We start from the raw sequence: 27749 nt of genomic DNA, 5'->3' as shown, positions 1-27749 counted from the left end.
TGAACCTCTCACATTCATAATTTATGGTGTTAACAGAAGGGATATTGCTGTGCGTGTGAACACCAAATGAACAAAGCACCTGGAGATGGCTTGCTCCTGAGGCACATTTTACATGGCTGGAGCAGCGGAGATATTGGTGTTGAGCAAAGAAGCTACAGGCGAGCTCAGCAACAACCAAGAGGATGGACGTGGTGAGTTCACTCTGCCTCACAGCAACCACGTATCTTCATGAAACTTAAAAAGAATGAACAATATTAATGACACACAAATTTAACCCCCCAATTTCTTTCATTGGAAAGATGATGTCTAATGTTGAGCGTCACAGTTTCTCTAAAGTCCCTTCAGAAGAACTTCTTATTTTAGAACAAGGTGCAACTAATACCACAAAATAACATAAATTAATATTATGGAATAACTGACAATGTGATAAATGTCATTTAATAACGCGATGCTATGAAATAACATGATAAATATTATGAAATAACACCACAATATCACAAAATAACGTGATAAATATAATGTGATAATGCAAAATGATGTAATATGTAATAACGCAAAAGACACAATGATGCAAAAAGAGTTTATCCATGCTTCTTCCATACAGAATTCTCACTACGTAAAATTTTCTTAACCCTTATAGCAGTTTTTTCCAAATAATTTGGACCACATTTAAGAATATTTTGTCCATTTAGGCATTTTTTAAATGTGTGATAAGCCCTCTTTTTTGTATTTCAAAAATAAATAAACAAATAAAGGCTATGAATAAGATGCCAAATGCAATGGAGAATAATTTTCAGCTATTCACGCTATTTTCTGCTCGCTGTGTATGAATAAAACCACAGATTATTCACAAGTTATCTTATTTATCCTACTGTAACAAGGGTAAGAATGAAGCCAGGACTTTACAGATGGGTCATTATCCACACGTTGGCAGTCGTCCCAAATCATTCTCTCCTCTGTGGTGTCCCAGTGTGGGATTGCTAACACCCTGCCTGCCTGAAGAGAACTCATCACGGTGAGGAGAATAAGACTGTAGTCATTCAGCAGGCAGCCAGGACTGAACACAGCTACATTTGTGAGGCCGATCCCTGACACTTCCAGTCAAGTTATAGCCGTTAAAGATAAGAGGGGCACTTGTAAACACGGAGAAGCCGCGGCCGGGATGAAGGCAGCGCACTGGGCTGTGCCTCATAGAATCTGTAATTGGGTTTTAATGAGGTTGACTGCCTCTGTAAATGAAGAGCTGATACAGTCCTTAATATTTCATCAAGCTCGGCAAACACACAGGCAGTCTGCAAAATCACTTTACGGTGAAAATCTGGGGCGACGAGAGGAACACGTAGTGCGACGCCTTCAGTAGTGTCACTGTACGTGGAGACAAAGAAGCCTGACAGGGAAGATTGTGTACCTTGGAGTGGAACATCGGATCCTGCCTGTGAAGAGCTGCCAACAGCAGCTTTGGCGTTTTTCCTTTCAGCCATAATCTAGACGGGAAGAGCACAGACGTAAAGACACCATTAGAGGTACACTGCAGTGAGAAACAATGGGGGGAAAAGCAGGGAGCAGTGGACTGCAGGGATATAACACATCACTGGAAGCTTAAATAGGATCATGGAGAGCGGTAGATAATAATGACCAGGGATAATGTACAGGCAATGTAAGGAAAGTCTTCCTACAGAAGGATGACCTTCAGTCTTAAGTGAGACATTCAATATCTTCGTGAGGTGAAAAGCAAAGCTTTATTTAAAAAAAAACTTTCTCATGTTACTTATATCACTGTATGTTGGTGCTAATGTAGCAGCGTAGTGGACAGAAACATTGGCTTATGGACATTTTCTGCGTATAATTTCAACTAAACAGGTTTACTGTCTGAAGTGGGGGTGTCAAACTCAGTCTGATTGTGATATTTAAATTCTCTGAGATGAGAGTCATGCAATTGCTTTTTGTTTGTCCTCGGAAATGAGACACTCTTGGCAATCTCACATCCATAAAGGGTTTCCGCCAGAGATAAATGAACCAGGCGCACCGCCACGGCTTGAATGAGAGTTGCCACGGCATCTGAAAAATGTTTTTTTTAACAGCTGAAATGTCACGTGATCAAACATGGAGGTGGACATGAGGGCTTTCACCAAGTTTTCCACTGACAAATTCTGAAAGAAACATCTGACTGAAGTCTGTTGCTCGCGGAACAGAAGTCATGCGTTCCGGCCTGACAAGATGTACTACAAGAGAACGGCTTGGAGACAGATTTACGATTGAAAACTAGTGTTTTTACTGTCAACAATTCAGTAAATGACAACACGTTCCTGTGTTTTTGGGAGGGGGGGCTTAAAAAGTCCAGGCGGAAACACTGTAATATGCATTTCATGACGTGGATCATCTCTGTTCCAAAGCTTAGCTAAAACAAAGGCAACTTCATCTTACATTTTGAGCCAACCACCATTCACACAATTCTTTTTCCCTCTCACATTCTTATTCTAGCTCATTATTTTATATTGTCATGAATTGCTGTCCATCATCCAGAACATTTGACTTGTACACAAACAAAACAAGTGCCAAACATTGACATGCAAATGAAGTCAGTGTTATAAATCACCTAAATTAAAGCATACCCTCAGTTGCATTTGAAGAGGACTTTTATTAGGCAGGATTTATGACAACAAGTTCAGACCCAGGTGAAGAATGGTCTTGTTTGAAGACTGCAACCATCGTTCTTTATTCACTTTTCTAAGCTTAAGTACAGGTGATTTAAGTGTGATCATTATTTTTTCATCCCCTCAACCTGTGTTGGATTGTGATGTCGAGATACTCCCAGGATCCGGCAGCATGAAAACATCATTTCTCTCACTCAACTTCTCTGTCTGCTAGAATAAAAACTCCTATCCTGCATGATGTAATTGAACAGAGCTGCATGATGATGAGTATCCTCTCCTCCTCTGCTGCAGTGCACGCTCTCTCTCTCTCTCTCTCTCTGTGGAAGTGTTGGGGAGCCTGCTCCGCTCCCTCCTCCTGCTCGAGATACTTGATTAATTGTGGGTGTCATTAATCAAAGTCTGTGGTGAGTCTGCAGCTCGGCTCACATGGGATCATGTGAGATTCCGCTCAGACACTTGGAAAAAAAAACCCCAAAACAACTGACATGTGCACAGCTGCGACTCAGAGGTCACCAAGTTCCTCCACTGCAGTAAAAACTACCAGTGTGTTTAAAATAGGAGGCTCAGCTCTCGCACCAATTTGAGGCAGGAAGAAAAGGACAAAATGGGTCGTGTGATGAGTTGCAGTTCAGATGGATTCACTCTTTCGGGGCAGGGGTGTGAACTGAGGGAGGCGACGGTGGCGGGCTGCAACAGTTTTGCTCTCTTTTTCTGATTGCTTCACGCCCTCACTGCCCTCAGATTAGTCCCTTCGCATCATTTGAATTACATTCTCTAAATGAGAGGTCGGTGTTAGCCATTAGCTTAGCGGACCTGTTCATCATGTTAGTGTCAGAGCGCTTCAAGTCTAGTCTTAGTCCACACAGATAATGTCATCTCTCTGTCTGCACGTGTTGGAAAATCCTCCAAACTAAAGAGATGCTGCAGCCATCTTTGCTCCTATATCCCTCTAGATGAAAGAAAGATGCTCCACTCAGAGTCTCAGGTGGATGATTGAAGTGAAAAGGAGCATCCATCATGGTGCTAAACACATACATTCCCTTAGATACGGAAGAATGCACTGATGGTGCGCATACCTTTTGCGGAGGTCTGGTTCAATGCATCATCATCAAGGTGTGTGTATATACCCAGACACTTAAAAATGTATGACAAGATCAGAACCATTAGTAGCGCCAGTCAATGACTTGGGGCTTGGCCCTTTTTATTTTGCATGTTGGACATTACAGTGAAGCGCTGACACATTAGATTCAATCGAAAGATAAAACCATGGGAAACCATGGCGGCAGTGTTGCTGTTACTACCGATACATAGCTCTAATTTGACACAAAGAAGACATAACAATGGCGGATATTCTCCGTCCTCCAGTCGTGACTACCGCCGCCTACAACGCTGCCTCCGTTTTCTTGTTTGTGCAAGAGGTACATCATCAATACTTGTTCTACAGTCGCCATGTACGTTTTGGAGTTTGTTGTTGTCATGAACTTCTGACTCTGAGCTGCTCCCCCTGGTGGATACATTGGTGAACTGCATTACCAACATAGAAAAACGCATGGCGGATGTCTGTGATCAGCGATGCTAACATCGCCTTTAAGAGCGAGAACGTCACTGTACAAGCTGCATCACTAACATGTATTATTCTTAATTGTCTGTCTAACAGGAAGTAAGAGTCCAAACAACTTTTTAGTTTATTATAGGGCAAATTTAAAGCCATTTTCAATATACAAAATCTACTTCCTCCATACAAACAACACCTTATAAAACACCAGACAATCTGGGTTTTCTCCTGGAAGCGTGAGGCAGCAATGGGCCTCAATGGACGCATCATAATGCCTTAAAGAAGAAGTGTCTCCAAACGTTTCTCTCTCTCTACTTTCCTGACAGAGATTCCTATTAATTTCCACATTCTAAAGTAAACTCTGGCAAATGTATAGTCTCCTACTCCCACATTCAGTATGTCCCAATGACTTGTTTTAGCAGCAGATGTGAGGCTGCATGTGTAGCGAGACAATACCGACACCCACCTTGGAGCAGATTTCGTGAAGACTGGTGGCGATGGCAGCGGCGGGTGTATCACATCGGAACACGTGGCACTTCAGCACGCGTGTGTTCTTGTCTCTTGCCACATAGGCAAAGTCCCTGAAGTAGAGGAAACAGGACTGGAATCAGAACACATGTAGGGCTGATGACGGTTTGAAATGGAGTCAGCGTGAACATTCTGGTGTTGCCATAAAAGATTTGAACAGTGTGTGACCTTCAAAGTTGGGCCTGAGGGCTTATTTTGAAGTTGCATTTCAGGGAAAAGGTGCCATTTTCCCAAGCATTGATACACGTTTCATCACTTTGCCATAGCAGTGGATGTCAACCACCAAATCAAGGGCTGCTCAGTTTGATCAAGCATGAAAGTCCGGAATAAACTCCATAGAGTTTTGAGCTGTGAGTAAATTTTAAAATTCAAGAGCCACAAATGAAAAGGCACAACTGTGTCTGGTCTTTAATGGTGTGTCTGGGCGTCATAGAATTCAGGCGCACATAGGATGTGTCAATAAGAGATGATAGAAGTGAGGAGTCACTTGTGTTTTTTTGCACAAAAAAAAAAATAAAAAAAAATCACACAATATTGAGCAATTTATTGTTTCACTGCAGTCGGAATTGTTTCAACGCGAGACATTTTACGCATCCACAACTTGTTAGCTAAGAAATACAAGGCTTTTTGGGGCCAGTGTTTATAGGACACTCGAGAGAGACCTTGCTTGTTTTACGACGTCTGGTTGTATGTAGTATATGGCTCAGAATGCTTTCCCTGCATCAGAGGGAGCCGCCCAGTCTGTCTGCGGAGATTTATTCTGCACTGCTCATTGAAATTGATAAACGATCTCACCTTCTTAATAGATCCATGACATGATAGCGAGGCGGCGGAGATACATATTAATGCTATTTTTTCCGACTCACAACGCTTTATGAGAGGAGGACAGTCAATTTGAACGCAATTGTTTGATTCTAACGGTGTTGTGCTCGGCGTGATGCAGGGATCATGTCTGGGAACGATGCATTTGTGGAGACATTATGGGATATTGAGTTGAATTATCCTTTCAAGGCCTTTTCTAAATGATCCTTCAGCGCGTTGGAAATGTGCCAGGCAATTTATAATGCCAATAAATGCATTTTTATCTTTCATTCTTCCATTCTTTTATACCTTGGAATGCTTGATCTGCAATTCAAATATTCTACAATATGAAATGTTTCAGTTTTGCCTCATAAGTATCTACTGAGAGCAAAGTTGAAAATCTTTTTAGATTCTATTAAATATATTAATAATATTTATATATTGATTGAAAGCCATTTTAACAACCCAAGTCCAATTCTTATGAAGGACGATAAATGACACAATTATAAGCAAACATATGAATACATGAATAAACGTAGAAATGTAAAAATAAAAAATGAAGAATGGTGCTATTTCTGTGTATAAGTATACATTTATTAATGTATACATTTGGACTTTCATTTATTTGTACATTTTTTATTATTCAAACATTTATTTATTCATGTATTCATACATTTCATTCTTTTATTAATTTCCTTTTCATCTTTTATTTTTTTACATTTTGCTGTCACTCACTCAAACCAAAACAACCGATGCCAAGATTGAAACCGTCGCGCCTGCTCCTGACACTGTATGAAATCGAACAGTGCATGGTTCTTCACACCGTCCACTAATAATAGCAAATTATAGCAATGGCTTGCAATGCATGTTACATTTTCCCAGTCCACCTGGCTCCTATAATGCTAACAAATCACAGTATCAAGTCGCTTTTTTTATTTCTTCCACTTGAAGCAGCTTTCCAGGTTTGCCAAATATTTTTCCTGAGATTGTCCAGCATAGAAATGATATTTGATGACTTTAGTGACAAATAAGATGATAAAAAAGTGTCTATATAAATGCAATAATGATTTCCGGCGCGGTTAGAAAAGCTAAATGTTTATCTCCAACCTCTCGCTGGAAACTGGCATTGGCTCCACTGACAAACTGGTAAACAGAAGCACACTGAAGCAGATGTGTGCCTGAGGAAATGCTGCTTCACACATGAAAAATAAAAGTGAGGAGGAGGGAGCGTGGGGACTGACACAGACGAAAAGTTGACTAAAAGTGAGTGGGAGGGGGACGAGGTGCAGCTATGAGGCGGAACGCATCTCTTCCTCATTAACAGCAAAGGAAAGCTGACGCTCCTGGGATAATTAGGGAAAGTGTTAGCGGGAAAACTAGTGACTACAACCACAAACAAACACCAGCAACGACACAAAACTATCACAACAGGCGTTTGTTTTCATAAGTCTATTAGCCAGCGTGGTGCCTTGATGGAATGGTCCTTAGACACACGTGAGGTGTGGAACAGCCTTTGGCTGCGTGCAGCCATGGGACTCAGATGGGTGTTTCAGCGTGTGTGTGTGTGTGTGTGTGTGTCTGCAGTGCTTTGTCCAAGGAGGTTTGGGCGGTGCATCACCCAAGCTGCGTGAGTGGCCTTGCCTCAGACACAAACTGTTCTTCTACCACACTTGAGGTTCAAAGTGCTATAAACGTGCGAGTAATTTAGGAAAAACATCCCCAGGCTGTGTCGCTGGCTAATGATGTAAAGTCTCACAAGGTTCTTTATTTAAAAAAAAAAGCCTTTTCAGCAAGAAACAACAGAAATAAATATTAGAACTGCTTTTCATAGCTGCCAACGCCGAAGGCTTGGAAGTTAAACAGCAGGTGAAGGCGGCCCAGTGACTCTTCCGCTGATATTGGGTTATATGTTCTGTGCTTTAATGCTCCTCTCTGTAAAGCACCTTTGTGTTTCTCGCTGGTAAGATGCATTATTAATATTAAATTAGCGTAATTCGCCCCAGATGTTGATGCAGCAGAATGAGGAAATTAACATTTAGGAGCATGGAATGCGCTCCATGGGATCAGATTCAGGCCAGTAGATTATAAAATACATATTTTGGAGTATGGAAACCTTTTGAGCTGTAATATGATGCACAGTTTTCATTAAAAAAAAATCTGTCTTTTAAAATAAAAAGTGGTTTTCCCACTCCATTAGCCAACTAGCTACTATATGGTTACCTGCTAGCTTCTAATGTAAATATTAATGATATTTTGGATATTAAAGGAGTTAAAAATATCAAAACTAAATATATTATCTGATGAAATGAAAAAAAAAACACAATAAAACAACACAGACAAACACAACATGCTGTTACCTTTCTCTGGTTCCAGGAAGCAGAAGGAGAGAAGAAGAGATCGATAAGAAGCAAGAACTGAACGTGTCAAGTTGGGAGTGAAGAGTATATACAGTATAGGTAGAAAACATGAAAGAAGAGACAGACACAATGAAAGATGAAAAGGCAAAGGTTATGAACGGACAAGAAGGCTGAGAACAAAGGAGAGACAGAGGGATGCAGTTGGTACTGCAGTTCCTCTTTCAACTCATTCACATCAACGTGTGTGGCTCCACTGTGTATTTTTCATTTCAGCAGATTTGCATACTGCTACAATATGACAGACACACCCATTTAGTTTTCACACACACAAACACGTACGCCGTGTCGCTACAGCTGCCGTCCCCTACCAATTTTCTCTTTCATCCCCCTCAGTGCGTTTGCTCTTTATTCTTCCTTTTGCACGCTGCCACTGACGCCGCTCTGTTTCCACCAGTGATTCATGTGTAACACTACACAGCATCTCTGTTGCATTCGTCTACTACCAGTAGTGCTGTAAAAGAACACCTCCAATTTAAGCATCCCATTGTTTGACAATGCTTCTATTGCAGACCTTGACAAAGTGCTGCCCTGGGGGCCACATGCGACACTTTGCCTGGTGGGAAGTCGATTATTCATACTTTTTCTTTAGTACGGGCTCTATAATTCATCATTATTTAAGTGTGAATAATAACATTTCAAAGCTATTTTAACGGTAGTTATAAAGTTACAGTGTGTATAACAGTTCAATCTTTATGTGCATTTCTTTTATTGTGCATTTCATATTTTACTTTCCAGACAGGTATTGAATAAAAATATTCATTCATTTTTTAAAAAACCTTCACGTCTTTAATCCCGGCTCCTACCTTACACACATCGATTAGAAATAAAACTGCATATAAATATATATCACTGAGAACAAGGTCGCTGGGAGAGCAGGCGGGTGACACCGCCGCAGAACACACAGACAATCAAACACAAACGTATGATCAGAGCACACTGCCTTTCTTTCTCATTCCCTCTATTCTATTTCGTGTCTTATTCACTCGGCTGTGACACAATAGAGGTTTGATGTAAAAAATGTAAATGCTGTTCTCTATTAACCTTCGCCTGTCGCCCCTCTCCTCCCTATTATGGCGGTTTTCTCAGCCATCTCAAAGTGTCAATGGAATATTCACATGACCTGCTTAGCAATCCACTGACACCTGCACTTCTGTTGTGCTGACGTCTAGAGACTGACACACACATTTTTTTTGTTATTCTCAGTTCATCTTTATTCAAAGGGATTGATAGAAAAAAAACCTGGCTGCTAAAACTCTGAGTCAGATTATAACTAACTTTTATTTTCTGTGGTCAAACTGCATAGCTGAATTTCTGATCAATAAATATACAGTAAAATGAGTTGTTCATTCACAAAACCAGGCAGTTATGAATTATATAGATGAATCTGACATTATCATGAAGTTCAAAACAAAGCAGGTGTCACGGGAACGAAGGGACGAGGGAGCTAAAGCCACGTAGGAGGACGTGGTGTAGGACCCAAGTGCAAATGGTTGTAGGCACGGGAGGCAGGAGGGAATTATAAATAATATTTAATAATTAAACAAACTAAAATAGAACAGAAAGCGTCACCGAACCGGGAAGAAACAGAGCAAAACGCAGAGTGTAAAAACAGTAATGAAACTAACAGAAGTGCACAAAAATTAGTAAAAAGTCAAAACAGAAAGCGTCACCGAACCGGGAGTTAAATGAACTTAAATCACAAATGAAACCGAGAATAAACTACAAAAGAAAACCAAGGAACACGCGGCAAACAGCAAGAAACCAAAAACACTAACTCAGGATAGCAGGGTTAAACAATGTAACAAAAGAACTAGCAAGCGCACAGAAGTAAAAGCCGAACACAGGGAGAGAGACACAAGAACCGCAGAAGCCGAACACTGGGAGAGACACGAGAACCGCAGAAGCCGAACACAGGGAGAGACACGAGAACCGCAGAAGCCGAACACAGGGAGAGACACGAGAACCGCAGAAGCCGAACACAGGGAGAGACACGAGAACCGCAGAAGCCGAACACAGGGAGAGACACGAGAACCGCAGAAGCCGAACACTGGGAGAGACACGAGAACCGCAGAAGCCGAACACAGGGAGAGACACGAGAACCGCAGAAGCCGAACACAGGGAGAGACACGAGAACCGGGAGTTACCACAGGGGGTCGAGAGGAGTCCAAAATCACAGGAATCACCAAAGGGAACGTGGAAACACAGGGACTAGGAGAAGTGGCAGGAAAACAATGACAACGATCTGGCACACGTTGCTGGAGCCCAGGTGTTCTTGAAGACCGTAATCAGGGGGTAATCGGCTCCAGCCGTGTGCCAAAGGAAACAGAGGGAGAGAAGCAAAACCAGGACTAGGAGCCCGGAAGCGGAGCCATGACAGTACCCCCCCCTTAAAGAACACCTCTTGGTGTTCCACCAGTCCTGGATGGACGGTCGTCGTAGACGAGGGGAGGAGGAGGCCCATTGGAGCGACTGGAAGAGCCGGGCTGCAGCGACCCGGAAGACAAGCTGGGGTACTGGAGAGGTGGCGGGTGGGAAGTTGCGGCTGGGGTCTTCGGGAGGCCGCGGCGGCGGCTTGGGAGCCACGCTGAAGACGTGGGGAGGCCGCGGCGGCGGCTTGGGAGCCACGCTGAAGACGTCGGGAGGCGGCGGCGGCGGCGGCTTGGGAGCCACGCTGAAGACGTCGGGAGGCGGCGGCGGCGGCGGCTTGGGAGCCACGCTGAAGACGTCGGGAGGCGGCGGCGGTTGCTTGGGAGCCACGCTGAAGACGTCGGGAGGCGGCGGCGGTTGCTTGGGAGCCACGCTGGAGACGTCGGGAGGCGGCGGCGGCGGCTTGGGAGCCACGCTGGAGACGTCGGGAGGCGGCGGCGGCGGCTTGGGAGCCACGCTGGAGACGTCGGGAGGCGGCGGCGGCGGCTTGGGAGCCACGCTGGAGACGTCGGGAGGCGGCGGCGGCGGCTTGGGAGCCACGCTGGAGACGTCGGGAGGCCACGGCGGCAACGACTTGGGAGCCACGCTGGAGACGTCGGGAGGCCACGGCGGCAACGACTTGGGAGCCACGCTGGAGACGTCGGGAGGCCGCGGCGGCGGCGACTTGGGGGCCACGCTGGAGACGTCGGGAGGCCGCGGCGGCGGCGACTTGGGAGCCACGCTGGAGACGTCGGGAGGCCGCGGCGGCGGCGACTTGGGAGCCACGCTGGAGACGTCGGGAGGCCGCGGCGGCGGCGACTTGGGAGCCACGCTGGAGACGTCGGGAGGCCGCGGCGGCGGCGACTTGGGAGCCACGCTGGAGACGTCGGGAGGCCGCGGCGGCGGCGGCTTGTGAGCCACGCTGGAGACGTCGGGAGGCCGCGGCGGCGTCGGCTTGTGAGCCACGCTGGAGACGTCGGGAGGCCGCGGCGGCGGCTTGGGAGCTACGCTGGAGACGTCGGGAGGAGACAGCGGCTTGGGAGCCGCGTAGGGGCCCTCGGGAGGAGACAGCGGCTTGGGAGCCGCGTAGGGGCCCTCGGGAGGAGACAGCGGCTTGGGAGCCGCGTAGGGGCCCTCGGGAGGAGACAGCGGCTTGGGAGCCGCGTAGGGGCCCTCGGGAGGAGACAGCGGCTTGGGAGCCGCGTAGGGGCCCTCGGGAGGAGACGGCCCGGGAGCCGCGTAGGGACCCTCGGGAGGAGACGGCCCGGGAGCCGCGTAGGGGCCCTCGGGAGGAGACGGCCCGGGAGCCGCGTAGGGGCCCTCGGGAGGAGACGGCCTGGGAGCCGCACAGGAAGGTTCGGGAGACGGTGGCCTGGGAGCCGTGCAGGAAGGTTCGGGAGGCGACGGCTTGGGAACCGCGCCGGAGTTTTTGGGAGGCAGCGGCCTGACCAGGGGAGGCGCCGGCTGGAGAGCTGCGCCGGAGAACAGGGGAGGCGCCGGCTGGAGAGCCGCGCCGGAGACCAGGGAAGGCGCCGGCTGGAGAGCCGCGCCGGAGACCAGGGGAGGCGCCGGCTGGAGAGCCGCGCCGGAAAACAGGGGAGGCGCCGGCTGGAGAGCCGCGCCGGAAAACAGGGGAGGCGCCGGCTGGAGAGCCGCGCCAGAGACCAGGGAAGGCGCCGGCTGGAGAGCCGCGCCAGAGACCAGGGAAGGCGCCGGCTGGAGAGCCGCACCGGAGACCAGGGAAGGCGCCGGCTGGGGAGCTGCGCCAGAGACCATGGGAGGCGCCGGCTGGAGAGCCGCGCCGGAAAACATGGGAGGCGCCGGCTGGAGAGCCGCGCCGGAAGACACGGGAGGCGCCGGCTGGAGAGCCGCGCCGGAAGACACGGGAGGCGCCGGCTGGGGAGGCGCCAGCTGGAGAGCCGCTGGCTGGAGGGCCGCGCCGGAGACCACGGGAGACGCCGGCTTGAGAGCAGCGCCGGGGACCACGGGAGGCGCCGGCTTGAGAGCTGCGGCGGAGACCACGGGAGGCGCCGGCTTGAGAGCTGCGGCGGAGACCACGGGAGGCGCCGGCTTGAGAGCTGCGGCGGAGACCACGGGAGGCGCCGGCTTGAGAGCTGCGGCGGAGACCACGGGAAGGGCCGGCTTGAGAGCTGCGCCGGAGACCACGGGAAGGGCCGGCTTGAGAGCTGCGCCGGAGACCACGGGAAGGGCCGGCTTGAGAGCTGCGCCGGAGACCACGGGAGGCGGCGGCTGGGGAGCCGCTGGCTGGAGAGCAGCGCCGGAGACCATGGGAGGCGGCGGCTTGAGAGCAGCGCCGGAGACCACGGGAGGCGGCGGCTTGAGAGCAGCGCCGGAGACCACGGGAGGCGGCGGCTTGAGAGCAGCGCCGGAGACCACGGGAGGCGGCGGCTTGAGAGCAGCGCCGGAGACCACGGGAGGCGAAGACGGGGAAACACAAGAGTCACGAAAAAAAAAATCACGGACGGGAACAGACAGAATTGGCTCCGACGGAAGAGCATAAGAAGCAAGTGGAACACCGGACATAGCAGAGCGGGAGGAAAGCCGCGTGACTGATTGAGCTATTGAGTCCAACACCTCAAAAATGGACAGAGTCATCCTCTCCATATTACCTATACTGGTAGCCTGAGCGTCTAGTTCCTCCTGCCAGCCTTTCACCACTGCTGGGTCCATAATTATGGCCAGATCGTTTCTGTCACGGGAACGAAGGGACGAGGGAGCTAAAGCCACGTAGGAGGACGTGGTGTAGGACCCAAGTGCAAATGGTTGTAGGCACGGGAGGCAGGAGGGAATTATAAATAATATTTAATAATTAAACAAACTAAAATAGAACAGAAAGCGTCACCGAACCGGGAAGAAACAGAGCAAAACGCAGAGTGTAAAAACAGTAATGAAACTAACAGAAGTGCACAAAAATTAGTAAAAAGTCAAAACAGAAAGCGTCACCGAACCGGGAGTTAAATGAACTTAAATCACAAATGAAACCGAGAATAAACTACAAAAGAAAACCAAGGAACACGCGGCAAACAGCAAGAAACCAAAAACACTAACTCAGGATAGCAGGGTTAAACAATGTAACAAAAGAACTAGCAAGCGCACAGAAGTAAAAGCCGAACACAGGGAGAGAGACACAAGAACCGCAGAAGCCGAACACTGGGAGAGACACGAGAACCGCAGAAGCCGAACACAGGGAGAGACACGAGAACCGCAGAAGCCGAACACTGGGAGAGACACGAGAACCGCAGAAGCCGAACACAGGGAGAGACACGAGAACCGCAGAAGCCGAACACAGGGAGAGACACGAGAACCGCAGAAGCCGAACACAGGGAGAGACACGAGAACCGGGAGTTACCACAGGGGGTCGAGAGGAGTCCAAAATCACAGGAATCACCAAAGGGAACGTGGAAACACAGGGACTAGGAGAAGTGGCAGGAAAACAATGACAACGATCTGGCACACGTTGCTGGAGCCCAGGTGTTCTTGAAGACCGTAATCAGGGGGTAATCGGCTCCAGCCGTGTGCCAAAGGAAACAGAGGGAGAGAAGCAAAACCAGGACTAGGAGCCCGGAAGCGGAGCCATGACAGCAGGGCCTTAAACAGACCCTTGAGGCACCCCTGAACATCGAAAATGCTTCTTAAGAGGGGGATTTACTTCATAAACTGCTCAACAAAACATGAAATAAAGAAAACACTTCTTAAGGTAGCCATTTATCAGAGACAGTTTAAAGCCAAATCCATGGACAAAAAGGAAGGATTAACCTCCGACTACTCCTCAATCGAGCTCGCACTTAAGCTTTCTCCGGATGCTTTCAACGCACAAGCACCATCACTTTTATGAAACATAAGGAGTGGGCTCATGTGTTTGGCTCATGCTAACACACCGCTGTTTAGAAGTCCTGAGGTGAAATGAGAAGGTCTCCAGAGAGGTAGTTAATGCAGGTGATGACTCTTGTAGGGCAAGACAGGCAAACAGTGATTGATGGAATCATTTGACCTCCACACCTGATGAATGATGGCCTAACCATAAACATGGTGAGCTACCAGAAATACAGGGAAGGTCTCACTGCAACAGCGTGGAGGAGGAGAGCGCTGAGGATACAAAGATGAAAGCAGGAAAAGCACCAGAGAAGCGACTCCCATACCTTGTTTTTTCTCCTGAAATTTCCCAAAGCTGACTAAAGGAACACTCACTCACTACGAGCAATCCCTCTTTGAAGCTGACGACTGAAGCAGCCAGAGAGGGTGCCTACAACTCTGGTTTGAATTAGGTCACTGCTGATGTTGTTCTGGGGGGAAAAACACACCTTAACTGTCGGAAACAGCAGCTCTGACATTATTTACTACTCCACTATCGTCGGTATAAATAGACACAAGAGCACTAGTAAGACTTACATTTGTGAGGGAAGCCGCTCACGTCTGGGATCATTGCATTCATAAGAGGAGCAGGATTTTAATTGGATGAAAGAGAAAAGTTTCATCGTATCACAAAAACACATGAAAAAGGTTTCATTGTGAGATAGACGACAGCATCAGTCACCACCACACTAAACAATCAGAACACCTACATTTCTGAAGAGCATTTACTCGAGGAGCACCGCAGCAACAGCAAGACAGCAAAAGTCATCACTAAATTCTGTTCCTCATTCGCTGCGTCTCACGTCTCCTGCGCCTCTTCATTTGCTTTGGCTTTTCCCTGCAGAGTCTGTTACCCCAAAAGATGGCGCACCCCATCATGGTGGTAAATAATTCGACAGTACCGCTACGCTACAGAGCTCAAAGCATGTGTGCAGTGTCTTCACATAACATTATAGATACATGGACGTCAATGGACTTATGACCACATGAGCTCCAGCTAAAACACTGACACCATTTGGGATGAGTGTAGATGTGAAGCCAGATATGGACCTGGGATTCGTGCTGCTAAAGCAGGACAAGTAAAAACTCCCGCCCTCCAGACTCCTCTGCTGCATTTCTCTTCGCTCTGCAGCTTTAAGTATCATTCAGCAGAGAGTTGTGTTGTCCCCAAACCATCTGTTACACAACCACATTCTTCACACAGACTTCAATTATCACACAACTCCGTGCAGAAGCTTGTCATGTTCGTGCCTATGCATATGCTAATTACTGGTGCTGATTAGAGAAGTCCGAGGAGGAAGTTCTTGCGATGCTTCAGTCAGCAGGAACTAAGTGAGGACGAGTGTGTGTGTGTGTGTGTGTGTGTGTGTGTGTGTGTGTGTGTGTGTGTGTGTGTGTCTACGCGGGAATATAATCGACCTATCGATTCCCAACTCAAACCGTTGACAGTGTTGTGACTTGGGCTCCAGTCCAAAGTCAATATGGATCCGATCTAGTTCCCAGCCAAAGTGTGGCAGGTGAAGGGAGCGCTACCTGACCTCAGGGCCAGACTCTTTGCAAATCTCCCCACATATTACTTCAACAATTTGCAAGTGAAAGAAATGACTATCCTCATTTGATCAGAGACGTCCAGTGACCCTTCCGTCTCCAGGCTGTGACCATTTATTTCGCTAAAAACCCACTGGATCAGTGTAGAAAGTCAACAGCTACCGGAGTACTTCTCTCTTCTGCGACAACAGAGCCAAACAAACCCCTCAGCGACCCGGTAAATTAGTCATTGCCCACAGCCATTATGCCTAATGTAGAATGTCTGCATGTAATTACCGCTCCGCACAGGAAACTTGTTTACAGCACCACGATGATCAGCGATGTGAGCACTCAAGGCCAGAGGGTGCGACCAAGATGGAGTCAGTAAAAGGCACAATACATACTCAACTCCTTGGATTGTGTCCCTGACACACATACACACAAGTTCAGACGGATGCTCACCAACAAGGATAGCGCTTGAGGCAGCAAGGAAGTGGGGCGAAATCGAGACCCAAACTGAAGAAAACACCGCCACACCTGAGTGATCTGACAGCGGATGGTGCCCAGCAGTTGCTATGATTTATCTTACAGTTGTGTGAAGCTGACGTGCAACCGCTAAAAAACGCCCACAGCCTCCCAACGTTCTTGTACTCATTCCAAGCGAGGAGTAGCTCACAACAGGAGGCATCTCATTATGTTATTTTCATTGTTGTGGTTCGGCATGGAAAGCAGTTCAAAGCTGCGTGCGGTAAAAGGGTTACAATCAAGATCCTCCGTGACCAACTGACAGAGTAAAATACAGCTCTGCGCTTGATCATTAATACATCACACTGCTCCAGTGAGTGCGTGTGAGGCTGTTCTAACTTTAACTCTCATACATTATTTTGACCACAAAAGCTTCAGTGTCCGTGTAGATTATCACTCTCCCTTGTTGACAGAAGTTTACAGTAAGTAATTCATATTTCTCTTCATAATTTATCACAAAAAAATATATATATACACACACACACACACAACTGCATTTCACAGTGCAGTAACGCATTGTTTAAAAGGAATGTTAATGTTGTGAGAAAGAATGTCAAGTAACAGTCAGTTATCATGCTGCACACTCTTGATTCGTACATTTGGTGTGGTCTGCACAGTCACTTTCTAACCAGGCGCTGGTGTCAATCAAACAGCTCCCACAATAACAAATCCATCTTGTGGAATTCATCTGAATTTTCTTTGAATCCACTTGCATCACTTATCGATCACAATCTAAATGTATTCCGAAGCAAAACAACGTGCTCCTGAACCACACAGCTGAAGTAGATGAACACATTTATTACAAGCCAAACACTCATTTGAATAAAACGCAGTATTGATCCGCAGTCAACAGAGTGGCGATCAATCGAGCCAGATCCGTCAACACGCCGCACACTGGGGATTGCAACAAGGTAAAACGCACTTTTAACTATTCGTGTGATACGAGTCGAAAGATGGGTGAATGTCAACGGCAGCTGATGATCTGCCAACATCGGTCAGATCAGCATGGGGGGCTGTTGGAGAGAGATTTATTGGCAGGACCAGGGAAGGGATCCAGAGCGGGGGACAGGGGAGTCATCTGTCAGAACGACAGGGAGAACAGCAGGTGCGCTTCACCGTGCTAATCGTAGGCAGGACGTACTAAGAAGACCAGGGTAGGAGGAGAAGCTCTGCTTTCTCTGACATGGGGCCACCATAATGACCCTTCAGTGGAGGAGGGCTTCAGCCAGGCTGGGTGGACAGATCTTGACAAGAAGTGGGCCTCGATGTGAGATGAAGTGGGCGTGATGGATGGTGGGTGGATGGAAGGTGCTGACGTGGAGGAGCCATGACTTACAGGGAAAGGGAGAGGTTGGTAGGTCTCGAATCAGGGCAGGAATTGGGAGGACAGGCTATCAATCACCGTGGCATCTATATCGAATGGGTCGTGGGGCTCTGGACTGTGTCCCGGTGGGTTGTCGAAGAAGCTTTGCATATTAATTACGGCGACAGAGGCCTTGACATCAGCAATTAAGAGGGACATCGGAACAACCGCAAGCCGGACATGCACAAACAATCTGGCTTTATTGACACAGATGGAGGTGATTGGAGAGTGTTTGGAATTCAAATGCAACTACAGGCTAGTTTCTTTCCCCCTCCACTCTCCTTTCCCTTCAAGCCACCCAGAGAAGGTCAGCAGTGATGAGATAGGACACAGTAAGTCTTGATTTTAAACCTGTACTACTGTGTCCAGTAGTACCGGACGACCCCAGGTCAGAGGTGTCGAACTCCATCACGGAGGGGGCCACCGCGGACGGTACAGTCCAAGCAGTGGGCTTAACAGCACTGGCATTTATTGAGCAATTTCAGACTGATTCAGCTTCAGATTTAAAGTCTCTGCTCTAGTTTGCAGCACATAAAATGTATCAACACCTTTCCCAGTCAGCTCCTTGACAAGAAAAATAAAATAAAAAGTCATTCCAAAGTCAAACTTGTGAAACAAACACTGGCAATTCAGAAAACATCTGTTAACAATCTGCTCCTGGCGGGCTTTGACAAGGTTTTGTTTCCAGGTGGGTGACCATATTGAGGTGTCAGAAGCCGATGAGACCCCACCCAAAACAGAGAAGTTAATGCAGAGAGACTAGAGAACTAGAAGCTAGGTATCAACGTATATGTATCTACAGGAAGCAGCTCGAAACAACCCGTCCATCGAGAAACGTGAGCATCTGCACTTGCAAAAGATTCCCTCAGACTTGCAGCATCCTAAATCTGCTCCCTGCTTACTACACGTCTTTGGCTCGCCTCCGCGTGTAACTCGGCTGCAAACCTGCTGCCGGCAGCCTCACACCTGCTGACACACTGTGCACAGCGGCGTCTCAGCGGGGGGCTGAGTAGTGAATGAAACGGAGATGTAGCCTAATAACAAGGGAGGACACGCACGGTCCTGTAGGCAGGCGTCGGAGACAGGCTGCAGCACATGATGGTAATTAACTGGGTGCACAGACGGAACCATGAAAAATGACTGAAATAAAAAGTACTCACATCAGATGACATTCTTGCCCCGCTGCAGATGACTAGCGCCTTCTCTCATTAGATCCTCCTTCACAATGACATTGCCACACTGCTTTCCCTGGGGGTAATTCTCTTGCCAAAAAGCTCTGCTTCATACGTCCTTCTTCAACTCCAGTTTCCTCCCACTTCTACGGCACCAAGCGCCTGCTCTCTGTGCTTCCAAGGCTGAGGACTAGGCACGGTTTGCCTCCCAGTGTAAGCAGGGATGCCTGCCTCTTCTCTCGCTCACCCGCCTCCTCTCTCACCGGCTCTCCCTCGCTCCATTTATTTCCCAACCGTTCTACACTTTCTCTTGATCTTTTCCTCTCTCTGATCACCAAAAGAATCAAAGGTGAGGTGAGGAAGGATTCAGTCGATGAGAGGACAAAGATAGCACGAGAGCACTACAGGCAGAAATAAGGCTGGGTTTGAAGAAGGGAACTGCACGCACCCATTCAGACTCTCACACACACACAACAGAGTGCTCCAGTTCTAAACCAATGACTTCATCAATTCAAGCCCACGTGCAGACACACACACACACACACTCCTACATACAAACATGCAGATCCAGCGGTGCACACAATCAGACTTGCTGAGTGCTCCAGATATAGCTTCATGACTTCATCCAGGAGCAAACCCCTCCTCACCCGACCGTCCTGCCCCACCTCAGAGACAGGGCGACTCATTCATATTGAATCAACACCAAGGAGAGAGGGAACATTCAGCACCGTGCTGGAAATACACCATGAAGGAAAGACAGAGGTTTTTAACAAAACAACTGCAGCAACGTTTGAGGAATTTGCACTTGTTTTAGGATCACATGACTTGGTTGATCAGGTTCCATAGTAGGTAAAGCTCAAACATGGATTTGCTGCTTGCTAAGGGAAGCAAAGGCACTAAACAGCATTGCTGCAAACATAACTCAAACACGACATGAAGATAAACTAGGCACTAAGCTATTTTGACCATAGACAAACCAGCACCGTTGAGAACATAACCTCCTTTCTAGAGGTAATAAAATTTACTATCATAATAAAACATATTACAAAGATTTAAAGAGCAAAACAATGAGGGAGAAGAAATCGGTGACCAAGGTTAATATTGTTTGGACATTTGGAAAAACTTTAGAAAGACACAAATTCGAGGCAAATACAAGCAAAAATCAAGTTATTGCAAAAAGAAGTCAAGAAAATGATGACGTTCTGAGGATCATATAGTACGCTGTAATACCTGCTAAAGGAAATGCAACAAGAAAAGGCTATTGCTCATAATTAATATCAGAGGGTTTCAATAGAATAAAAGTGATTTACTGATGAAGGCTGAATTAATACCAGCTAATAGCCACATATGGCCCCCAAGCTGCACATTCCCTGCTCACCACAGGTGAAATTCCAAAACATCTTACCTCGCTATTTTCACTGCGGTTACAATTGTGCTTCAAAAGGAAAGGTTATGACATGTTTTCTAGAGAATGCTGAGTCTTAAAATAGCGTATTCGCTTAAACACTGAAGTAAAGCTGCCACTTCAAGTGTTAACACAGGTAGATTTAGCCACACGGGCAGGCCAACTAAGATGTATTCAACCAAATACTGCTCATCAAATTATTATCATGCATCTTCTCAAACACTGGGGTGGATAATAAACATGATTTGTCAATTTGAATCAATTTTCAATTGCCATGACCCTTAATCCGGCTGTATACTAGCGCCCTCCAGTGGCTGAAACACAGTAGCTCAGCCCTAAGACTCACCCCAACGCATGGCTTTCCCCTCTAAAAAACAAACACAGAAAGTGCTCTCTAAATTCGAAAGGCTTTGATATGGTTGCACACTACCGAGTCAGCCTGGAATTACATTACAACCAAAACGCTGAGCCAGAAACCAAACAAAGGATTTCAGATTTTAAAGTCCCATCGGGGGGTGGGGAGGGGGGGGGCGAGTGGATGAAGGCAGCTCAACCAAACAGAGAGGAGTGGAATGCGAGAGAGGATAAGAGAGAGTGAGGCTAAGCCGACCTTCCATCCACAACACAATTTATCCATTATCGCGGAGAGAGACACCGAAAGTTTCTGGAAGCACCGAGACGGAAGAGTTTGAGAGATGGTGCTCGCTCTTTATCTGCACGTACACACAGCTAAAGACAGAGTGGAAGCAAACAGCAGTGACAGAAGAGAGACAAGTCAGTGGGCGGGCGCTAGTGCTGACGGATATGAAAAAAGTGTGAAGACTTGCACATCAGACAATGACAACTGTTAAAGCTCTTCTTTGTTATTGAGAGCGTTTCAAAGCCAGACAGATGGCCTTCAATTCTCCCATGATCTGAGCGCTCCTGAGGCTGCAAGTCCACGAGACTCCGGAATCAAGAGACAAGCAAGAAGATCGAGAGCTTCCAACGAAACCCAGCGCGGGAAACAATATCAACAACAAACCAGGCCATCGCAAGTGAACAGAAGGTGATGCTTCTGCTGAGTAAATCAAACACTCAGGACAGTCAGAAAACAGTTTTTGGATTTAAAAAGTACAAATACCTTTCGTGATCTCGGCCGACGCCCCAAACACGAATACTGCTGATGGGCTGAGAGTGCAGCAGGCTGCGATCATCCGGGTCCACCAGGGTCAACATGCGATCCTGAAGCACCAGCAGCATCCCTTTCCCCTGCCAAATCACAAGTACCAACAAATCATTATTGCTGTTCACTCAACATCTGATCAGGAGTCGAACTATCAGTGAGGTTGACTAAGGAGCAGCACTCAAAGATGTACAGCCAAACCAAGGCCGACTAGTCGAATGTCAGCGTACCTCTCCCCAAACGCCTGCCGAGTCCCGTATGTCCCTCCTGCAGTAGGACAGCTGCCTGATGCAGTGATGGACGGCAACACTGCTTCTCCCCTCACACAAGTCCTGCTCAGCCATCTCCATCCAGCCCAGAGACCGAACTGGAAATGACTGAGAAGCAGACACCTTACTACACAGAGCATATTCGTGTGAAGGCGGTAGCTTGCGAGCAACACCTGGAGTTCCATCACAGATAACTATGTGCTAGTAAAGAGACATAAGAGACACAGTTTCCACTTAATCTATCAAACATGTACATTTCCTCAATGAAGGACCAAAAGTGACAAATTTAATACATACATACATAAATACATGCATGTTTAAATAAGTCATGAGATAAAATTGGAAGTGAATAAAAACATGACGTATTAAATGTGAAATCATTTCATTAACATGCAAATTCATTTCGTTTAAAAGGAAAGTAAATGTAATGTTGCTACATCACGATCCTGAGTTGCAGCCTTCTTTTACCAAACACATCCGTCAATGTTGGTGGGCGGGGCTAATCTACTGCTCTGGTCTGAACTCTTTCAAAGATGGTTACATTGACGGAGGACTTGAGCAAGTGAAGGAGGTCAGATTTTATTTAACTTGAACTAGAGAACTAGATGCTGTACACGATGTTAAATTCTGTCAATCTGGTGAGAGTACGCCATTCTACCACAGGGGGGCAGCAAACTGCAAGTTAAGCAAGAGCACGCGCTATTACGTAATCTCCATGCGCAATTAAATATCAAGATGTTTCACTGTTAAGTTGAACATTCTGAAATTAGAAATAAGATTTTTTAGATGGATCTTTGTCCCCCTGGAAGTGTACATTTCAGCACCCTTAGCTAAAACCAGGTTCTCATTGACACATCCACTTGGCTTAAATCATAAAAAGTGAAAAAAAACTCGAAAATAACTCATTGATTTTCGTTTCAACTACAGTGTTTTTATAAAAGCTTCCTGAGTGAAAAGCTAATTAATTACTAATCTTGTAAAAGCGACCTGTAAAAAAAAAAAAAAAGTCTCACCATTGCCTCTGGATCTGAGAAGGTGTTGTCCAGGTCCACTGTCTCCATTTGTGCGGGGGGACTGAAGGAGAGCAGATTCACATTTAAGCTGGCTAATGCAAAAGGGTGAGATTCATCTTCCGCCTATATTACTTGAGTTTGAGGGAAGCATAGCGCAGAGTTGCTCCTTCAAAAGCCTTCAGACTTGGATCTGGGTAGATGGGATAGTCCTTCAGTTCCTGTGGAGAGAAAATCCTCGATAGATAGGACCACATCAGGATCACAGGCACTGTAGTCGGGGTGTCCCAGGAAATTCCTCTTCGCAAATTAGAAAGAACTTATGACCGTTTTATTGCTCTAAATCACTGCTTAATGCAGTGTTCCACCTCAGTAACTCCTCATGATCAAAGTTTAAATAGAAAACATACAGTGGAAACAAAAAAGGAATTTCCAACTTGTTCAGTACTATGTTATTATAGGAACCTAGACCCTGTTACTGTACTTCACACTGAACAAAAATATATCCATTTCTTCCTCTGATCGGAGGTTGGTTTGAGCAGGGCACCAGTGTTAGACAAATGACTTCCTTTTGATGGTTGAAATCCTGCTCTTACCTTTGCAGTGCAGGTGTTAAAATTTAGTCTTGTGGTGATCACATCATTCATCGAGGAGGAGGAGACGGAGGAAGGGGAGGAGCCTGAGGGAGAGGGGACCGGCTCCACCGAGCTGTCGGAAATCAGACTGCTGGGACGCTGCGGATGAGGTGCACGACATATTTTCACATCACAAACATGGTGATCTATCTATCTATCTGTCTGTCTGTCTGTCTGTCTCTGGGTGCAACACTCGATCATACATCAATAACTGATCTCTTGATCACAGCAGTATATTTACTGACTCCACAATTACAAAGGCAGCAACATAGCTACACTCTACGATAAAACAAAACCATCAAACCGTCTGTTTACTTTCCTACCTCATTGGGCAGCTTTAAGGAATCACGTGTGTCTGGTTCTGGTGAATTGTTCGCAGAGGAGTGTTGGTTGCTGGGGGCGACGGGTCGGTGGTACTGTGTGGTGCCAGTGGGTACGTGCCAGAAATAAACCTCAGATGAATCTGAGATCTCCCTCCAGCCCGGTGGCAGGTCCCCCTCAGCCCAAACATCTGCTGGAACAAACCAGGGACCAATGAAAGCTCACGGATCACGCTCTGGTCAGGGAAAGTTCACTGGTGTCAAATAGTGACAATCTGACTGTCCTTACTTTGTTTCAGTTGTCATAGTAACTCTGGTGCTCAGCCCCTATAGCAGGATGCGGTCTCCCCTGCCTGCCGCTCCACTCATATTTCTTCAGTCCTCATCATATTATCTCCTTGCTGATTTTCCTACTTCATCACGCGCACCTCCTGCAATCATTCTCTCAGCTCAGCCCTCAGTTCAACTCTGCAGTAACGCTCCCTCCCTCCTGGTCCAATCTCCCGGCAACATAAGGCTTCTCAGGGGGGCTTTAAAGGTCCAGGCCGTGTAGCTGGACAGACTTGCCAGCTTGAGGCGAGGCTGCTGGTGGATTTCCAGGCCAGAATGATGGAGGAGGACAAGAGAGGAGCAGCTTGTTGTGTTTATAAATGTTTTATTGGTTTTAAGTAAAGTACGACGCTGCACTCGGACTCTGCGGCAATGGGAATTGCTGTTAAAATCTGCTGAATCATCCTCTTCAGTTATTTGAATTATTACACGTTTCATTTACTTCTTACTGGTCTGGATTCTGTTTGCGGATGTTTTCCTATGTGTTTTCAGCTGGGTGGAGACCCTGGCGTAGACCTGTGGAACCATTCAGTCGCTGCTCCTCAAGGTCGAGGGAATGAATGGATTGTTTTAGAATTTATAAACAAAATGTGCTTTGTGTTTTCCTTCTCAGCTCAGTGATCGAAACTTGGGACTGAACTGTGTGAAGCTTGACTCCGTCACCAAAGAGGTGCACTAAAAAATATGGAACAATGCCAGCCAGAACAATTCCAGTCATTGAAAGAAGGAGTCTTACCAGTTTCTTGCGGCGTTTGAGGAGATGGGGACTCCTGGGACAGGGTGGTCCAGCTGGAGTCTTCATCTTCAGAAGGAGAGTCAGGAGTCATCTCCATTCTGAAGCCTACTTTGGCTTGCCCAGTCTCCTCTGCAGGGCCAGGGGGTTTCGGGCAGGCCGTGGGTGTGTTCCGCTCAGTCGACCGGGCCTGCTTGGGTGAAGACGGCGGGTACTGCTGCAGGAATTGATTCTCATTATTGGGGTGAAGTTCTACTTTGATCACTCTGGGCTGGGCGCTTCGAGGGGGCTTTGCTGGGCTGCGTGGACTTGCTTGAGCCTCCCTAACCTGGGCCAGACTCTGCTTCAGAAGACTGTCTGGTCCCCACTCTGGACTGTTGGAGGAGGAAGAGGAGGTGGAGGAAAGTGGAGCTTCAACCACGACTGGTAGCAGAGGTTGTCTTGGGGGCGGTGAGGGGTCGTCCACTTCGGCTTTTACCTCCGGCTCCAGCTCTTCCTTCTCATCCTCTGCGGTCAGTTTGCTGTCAGGCTTCTTCTCTTCCTCCTCCTCCTCTTCCTCACTCCCCCTCTCTTTCAGAGGACTGGCCTGCTCCTTCTCTGGGGAGACGGACAACTTCTTCTCTTCCTTGTCTTCCTTGATTCCCCAGCTCACGTCCCAGCTCTTCCTGTTTGACTCCAAGAAGCTTTTCGTCCTCCGTCGAAAGGGCTGTGAGTTGTCTTTTCCCATCTCCAGCCAGTCTGAGTTTGAGTTATTGATAAGAGCGGTGTGGATTTTGCTCTCGGTGTTGGCTCGGCTCAGCTCCAGCTGCTGACTCTCTGCCCGTCTCTGCATGTTGGCGCCATTCTTTGCTAGTTTGGGGTTGGTGATGTTGGACAGTGAGCCAGAGGACGAGGAAGAGTACAGGGCTGAACTGGAGGAGGATTTGGTCGGGAGGCCCTTTCCCCTGTTGACAGGCTGAGTCTTGGGCAAATGATCGCTGATCCCCATCGCGCTGCGCACACTGGTCATGGCGTATCTCTGCCGGCTCTTTGGCAACGTCGCTGAACTTCCTGTTTTCATGGCGACAGACTCCTTCATGACATCTCGGCCAAGAAGTTGGTTGTAGGAAGAGCGAAGGCTGAGTGAGTTGGGTGGGATGACGGCGGGGCCGGTGCGATTGGCAAGGCCGACGTTGGAAGGGGAGGAGCCAGAACGAGCAATGGGAGGAGTTTGTACTGACATCATGGCTGTTTGGAGAAACCTGCGGAGAAAAGACAAAGTAATACTGACTAGTGTAACTAGTGTTTCGCTGAGCTATGTCGAGTTGGACTGTGAAGGTCGAACACAACAATGCAAAGGTGAGTAGAGAAAAGTGAAGAAGAAAGAAGTGAGTGCTTAGACAGTGGTTTATTTGAGAAACACATTGTCGAGTGACACCACAAAGTGTTCACCCAACAGTGACACTGACACGGCAGCTTATAGATCAGCTTATAGAATATCCAACATGGACGTGGGAAGTTAATGTGGTGAATAAAAGAAAAAAATAAAAGAAGCACAGATCAAACAAACACATGTGTTTGTTGTGCTTTGTCTTTAGGTCCATCGTCACAAATTTTCCTTGATTTCTAACACTCAGAACCTGTGGGCTTTAGTTGGTGTCACACTCTGAATCAGATTGTTGTTTTGCAGACTCACTACACACAATGCTTCTTTGTCAACTTGCGGAACTTCGACCGCTCCGCTGGTTCATACTTGACTCTGATCTTGAAAGTTGAAAGTTTTGCGTTGCATCACCAACACGACTCAGCGCTTTTACACGCGGCTACTCTGATAAATAAATAAACACGGGCTGTCAAACAAGGCAGGCCTCCAGCTGTTCAGTGTAAACGTCGCTCCCCTCACGCATTTGCCACCAACAATGCTGCAGTCATCATCAGCTCTATTCCCAGAAACATGGAAAACACCAAGTCAGCAGATTTGTAAACAAGACAAGCGCTTGGGAAATGACAGCGACTAGACTTGGAGGACTTCAGAATCCCTTTAAGAACTCTTTGGTCATGTGAACCCTCAGAGTGTCAATCCCTTCCTCACTAACAGTGAACTAGTTCGTCAGTCACTAACCCAGGAAAACGTTTGAAACCGTTGCATCCTTGTGCAGTTTGACACTTTGCTCAATCATTGACATCATTGGCTTTTAGAAACTATTTTTATGTCCCTGTTTGCTTAAAACTGGACCAATAGATTTAAGTAGAACAGAAAGAATAGAAGTACAAAAATACAAACATATTGAAAAGAATATAATAAATCTGCAAATGTAAATGTAAAAAAGGTGCTAAAATAAGCATGTTAAAATGGTACCAAAATCATAATAAATCAACTGAAAATACAAATTAATTTTCACTAACTGATGGGAAATTTTTTAAATGTTACTATGACCAACAAAAAAAAATTAACATTATGGTAAATTGATGAATAACAAAATAAAATATTAAAAACAGACATTTACCTCATGTGATGACTAGGATTAAAAAAAATAATTTCCAGTTAAAATACATAGAAGTTAGCGCAAAGAGCTAAATACAGAATGGTGAGCACAAAAACAACAATATGATCAAAATTTTACTGTCTAATGCACCACCTTTAAAGTTCAATATCTCACTTGTGCATCATCTAAATGACATTGATGAGGCTATTTTTGTTCGTGCTATATTAATGAGAATTCAACACATCTGTCATGAAAACCATTAGAGTTACTCGGGATGAATAGCCCACATTAGACCTGGAGCAGAAGAAGGAGAGAGACCTCTGAGGTTCCATCAACTTCATGATGGAGACAGCGACCTCAGTTAGGAAGGGACTCGGTGGGGGAGGAGGTGGTTATTCAGGAGCATGACACAGCAGAATGCAAGATGGCCCAGAGGTAGTTTGACTGTTCACCAAGAGATCCGAGGTGGTTCCCCAAAGCTGATGTCATAGCTGTGGTCACAGCACTGCAGCAACAAGTATGGTGGGAAAAACAGGTCTGTCTCACAGCTTGTGCTTGGCTATTTCCAGCCCCTGTATCGGCCAGTCAAATCGATA

General features: G+C 46.9%; 1 protein-coding gene across 3 annotated transcripts in view; it reads right to left on the bottom strand.

The window, feature by feature from the left end:
• LOC128767104 (amyloid beta precursor protein binding family B member 2) overlaps window positions 1-27749 on the bottom strand; it is a 34905-nt gene that overhangs the window by 6576 nt on the left and 580 nt on the right. Inside the window, exons 2-10 of one of the 3 annotated variants that reach the window (XM_053878832.1) lie at window positions 24692-25929; window positions 23629-23819; window positions 23267-23404; window positions 22806-22891; window positions 22674-22734; window positions 21622-21768; window positions 21350-21477; window positions 4676-4790; window positions 1409-1484 (exon numbers count right to left, since the gene is read on the bottom strand). In XM_053878832.1, coding sequence (XP_053734807.1) covers window positions 1409-1484; window positions 4676-4790; window positions 21350-21477; window positions 21622-21768; window positions 22674-22734; window positions 22806-22891; window positions 23267-23404; window positions 23629-23819; window positions 24692-25913 — 2164 coding nt within the window. In that variant the 5' untranslated portion in view covers window positions 25914-25929. Of the gene's footprint in view, window positions 1-1408; window positions 1485-4675; window positions 4791-18809; window positions 21294-21349; window positions 21478-21621; window positions 21769-22673; window positions 22735-22805; window positions 22892-23266; window positions 23405-23628; window positions 23820-24691; window positions 25930-27749 lie in introns of those variants that run through there. The other 2 variants (XM_053878833.1, XM_053878834.1) reach the window with 2 other exon arrangements.

The sequence above is a fragment of the Synchiropus splendidus genome, chromosome 11, assembly GCF_027744825.2.
Source record: "Synchiropus splendidus isolate RoL2022-P1 chromosome 11, RoL_Sspl_1.0, whole genome shotgun sequence".
Taxonomy (NCBI): domain Eukaryota; kingdom Metazoa; phylum Chordata; class Actinopteri; order Syngnathiformes; family Callionymidae; genus Synchiropus; species Synchiropus splendidus.
This window is presented reverse-complemented; position numbering and strand designations above follow the sequence as displayed.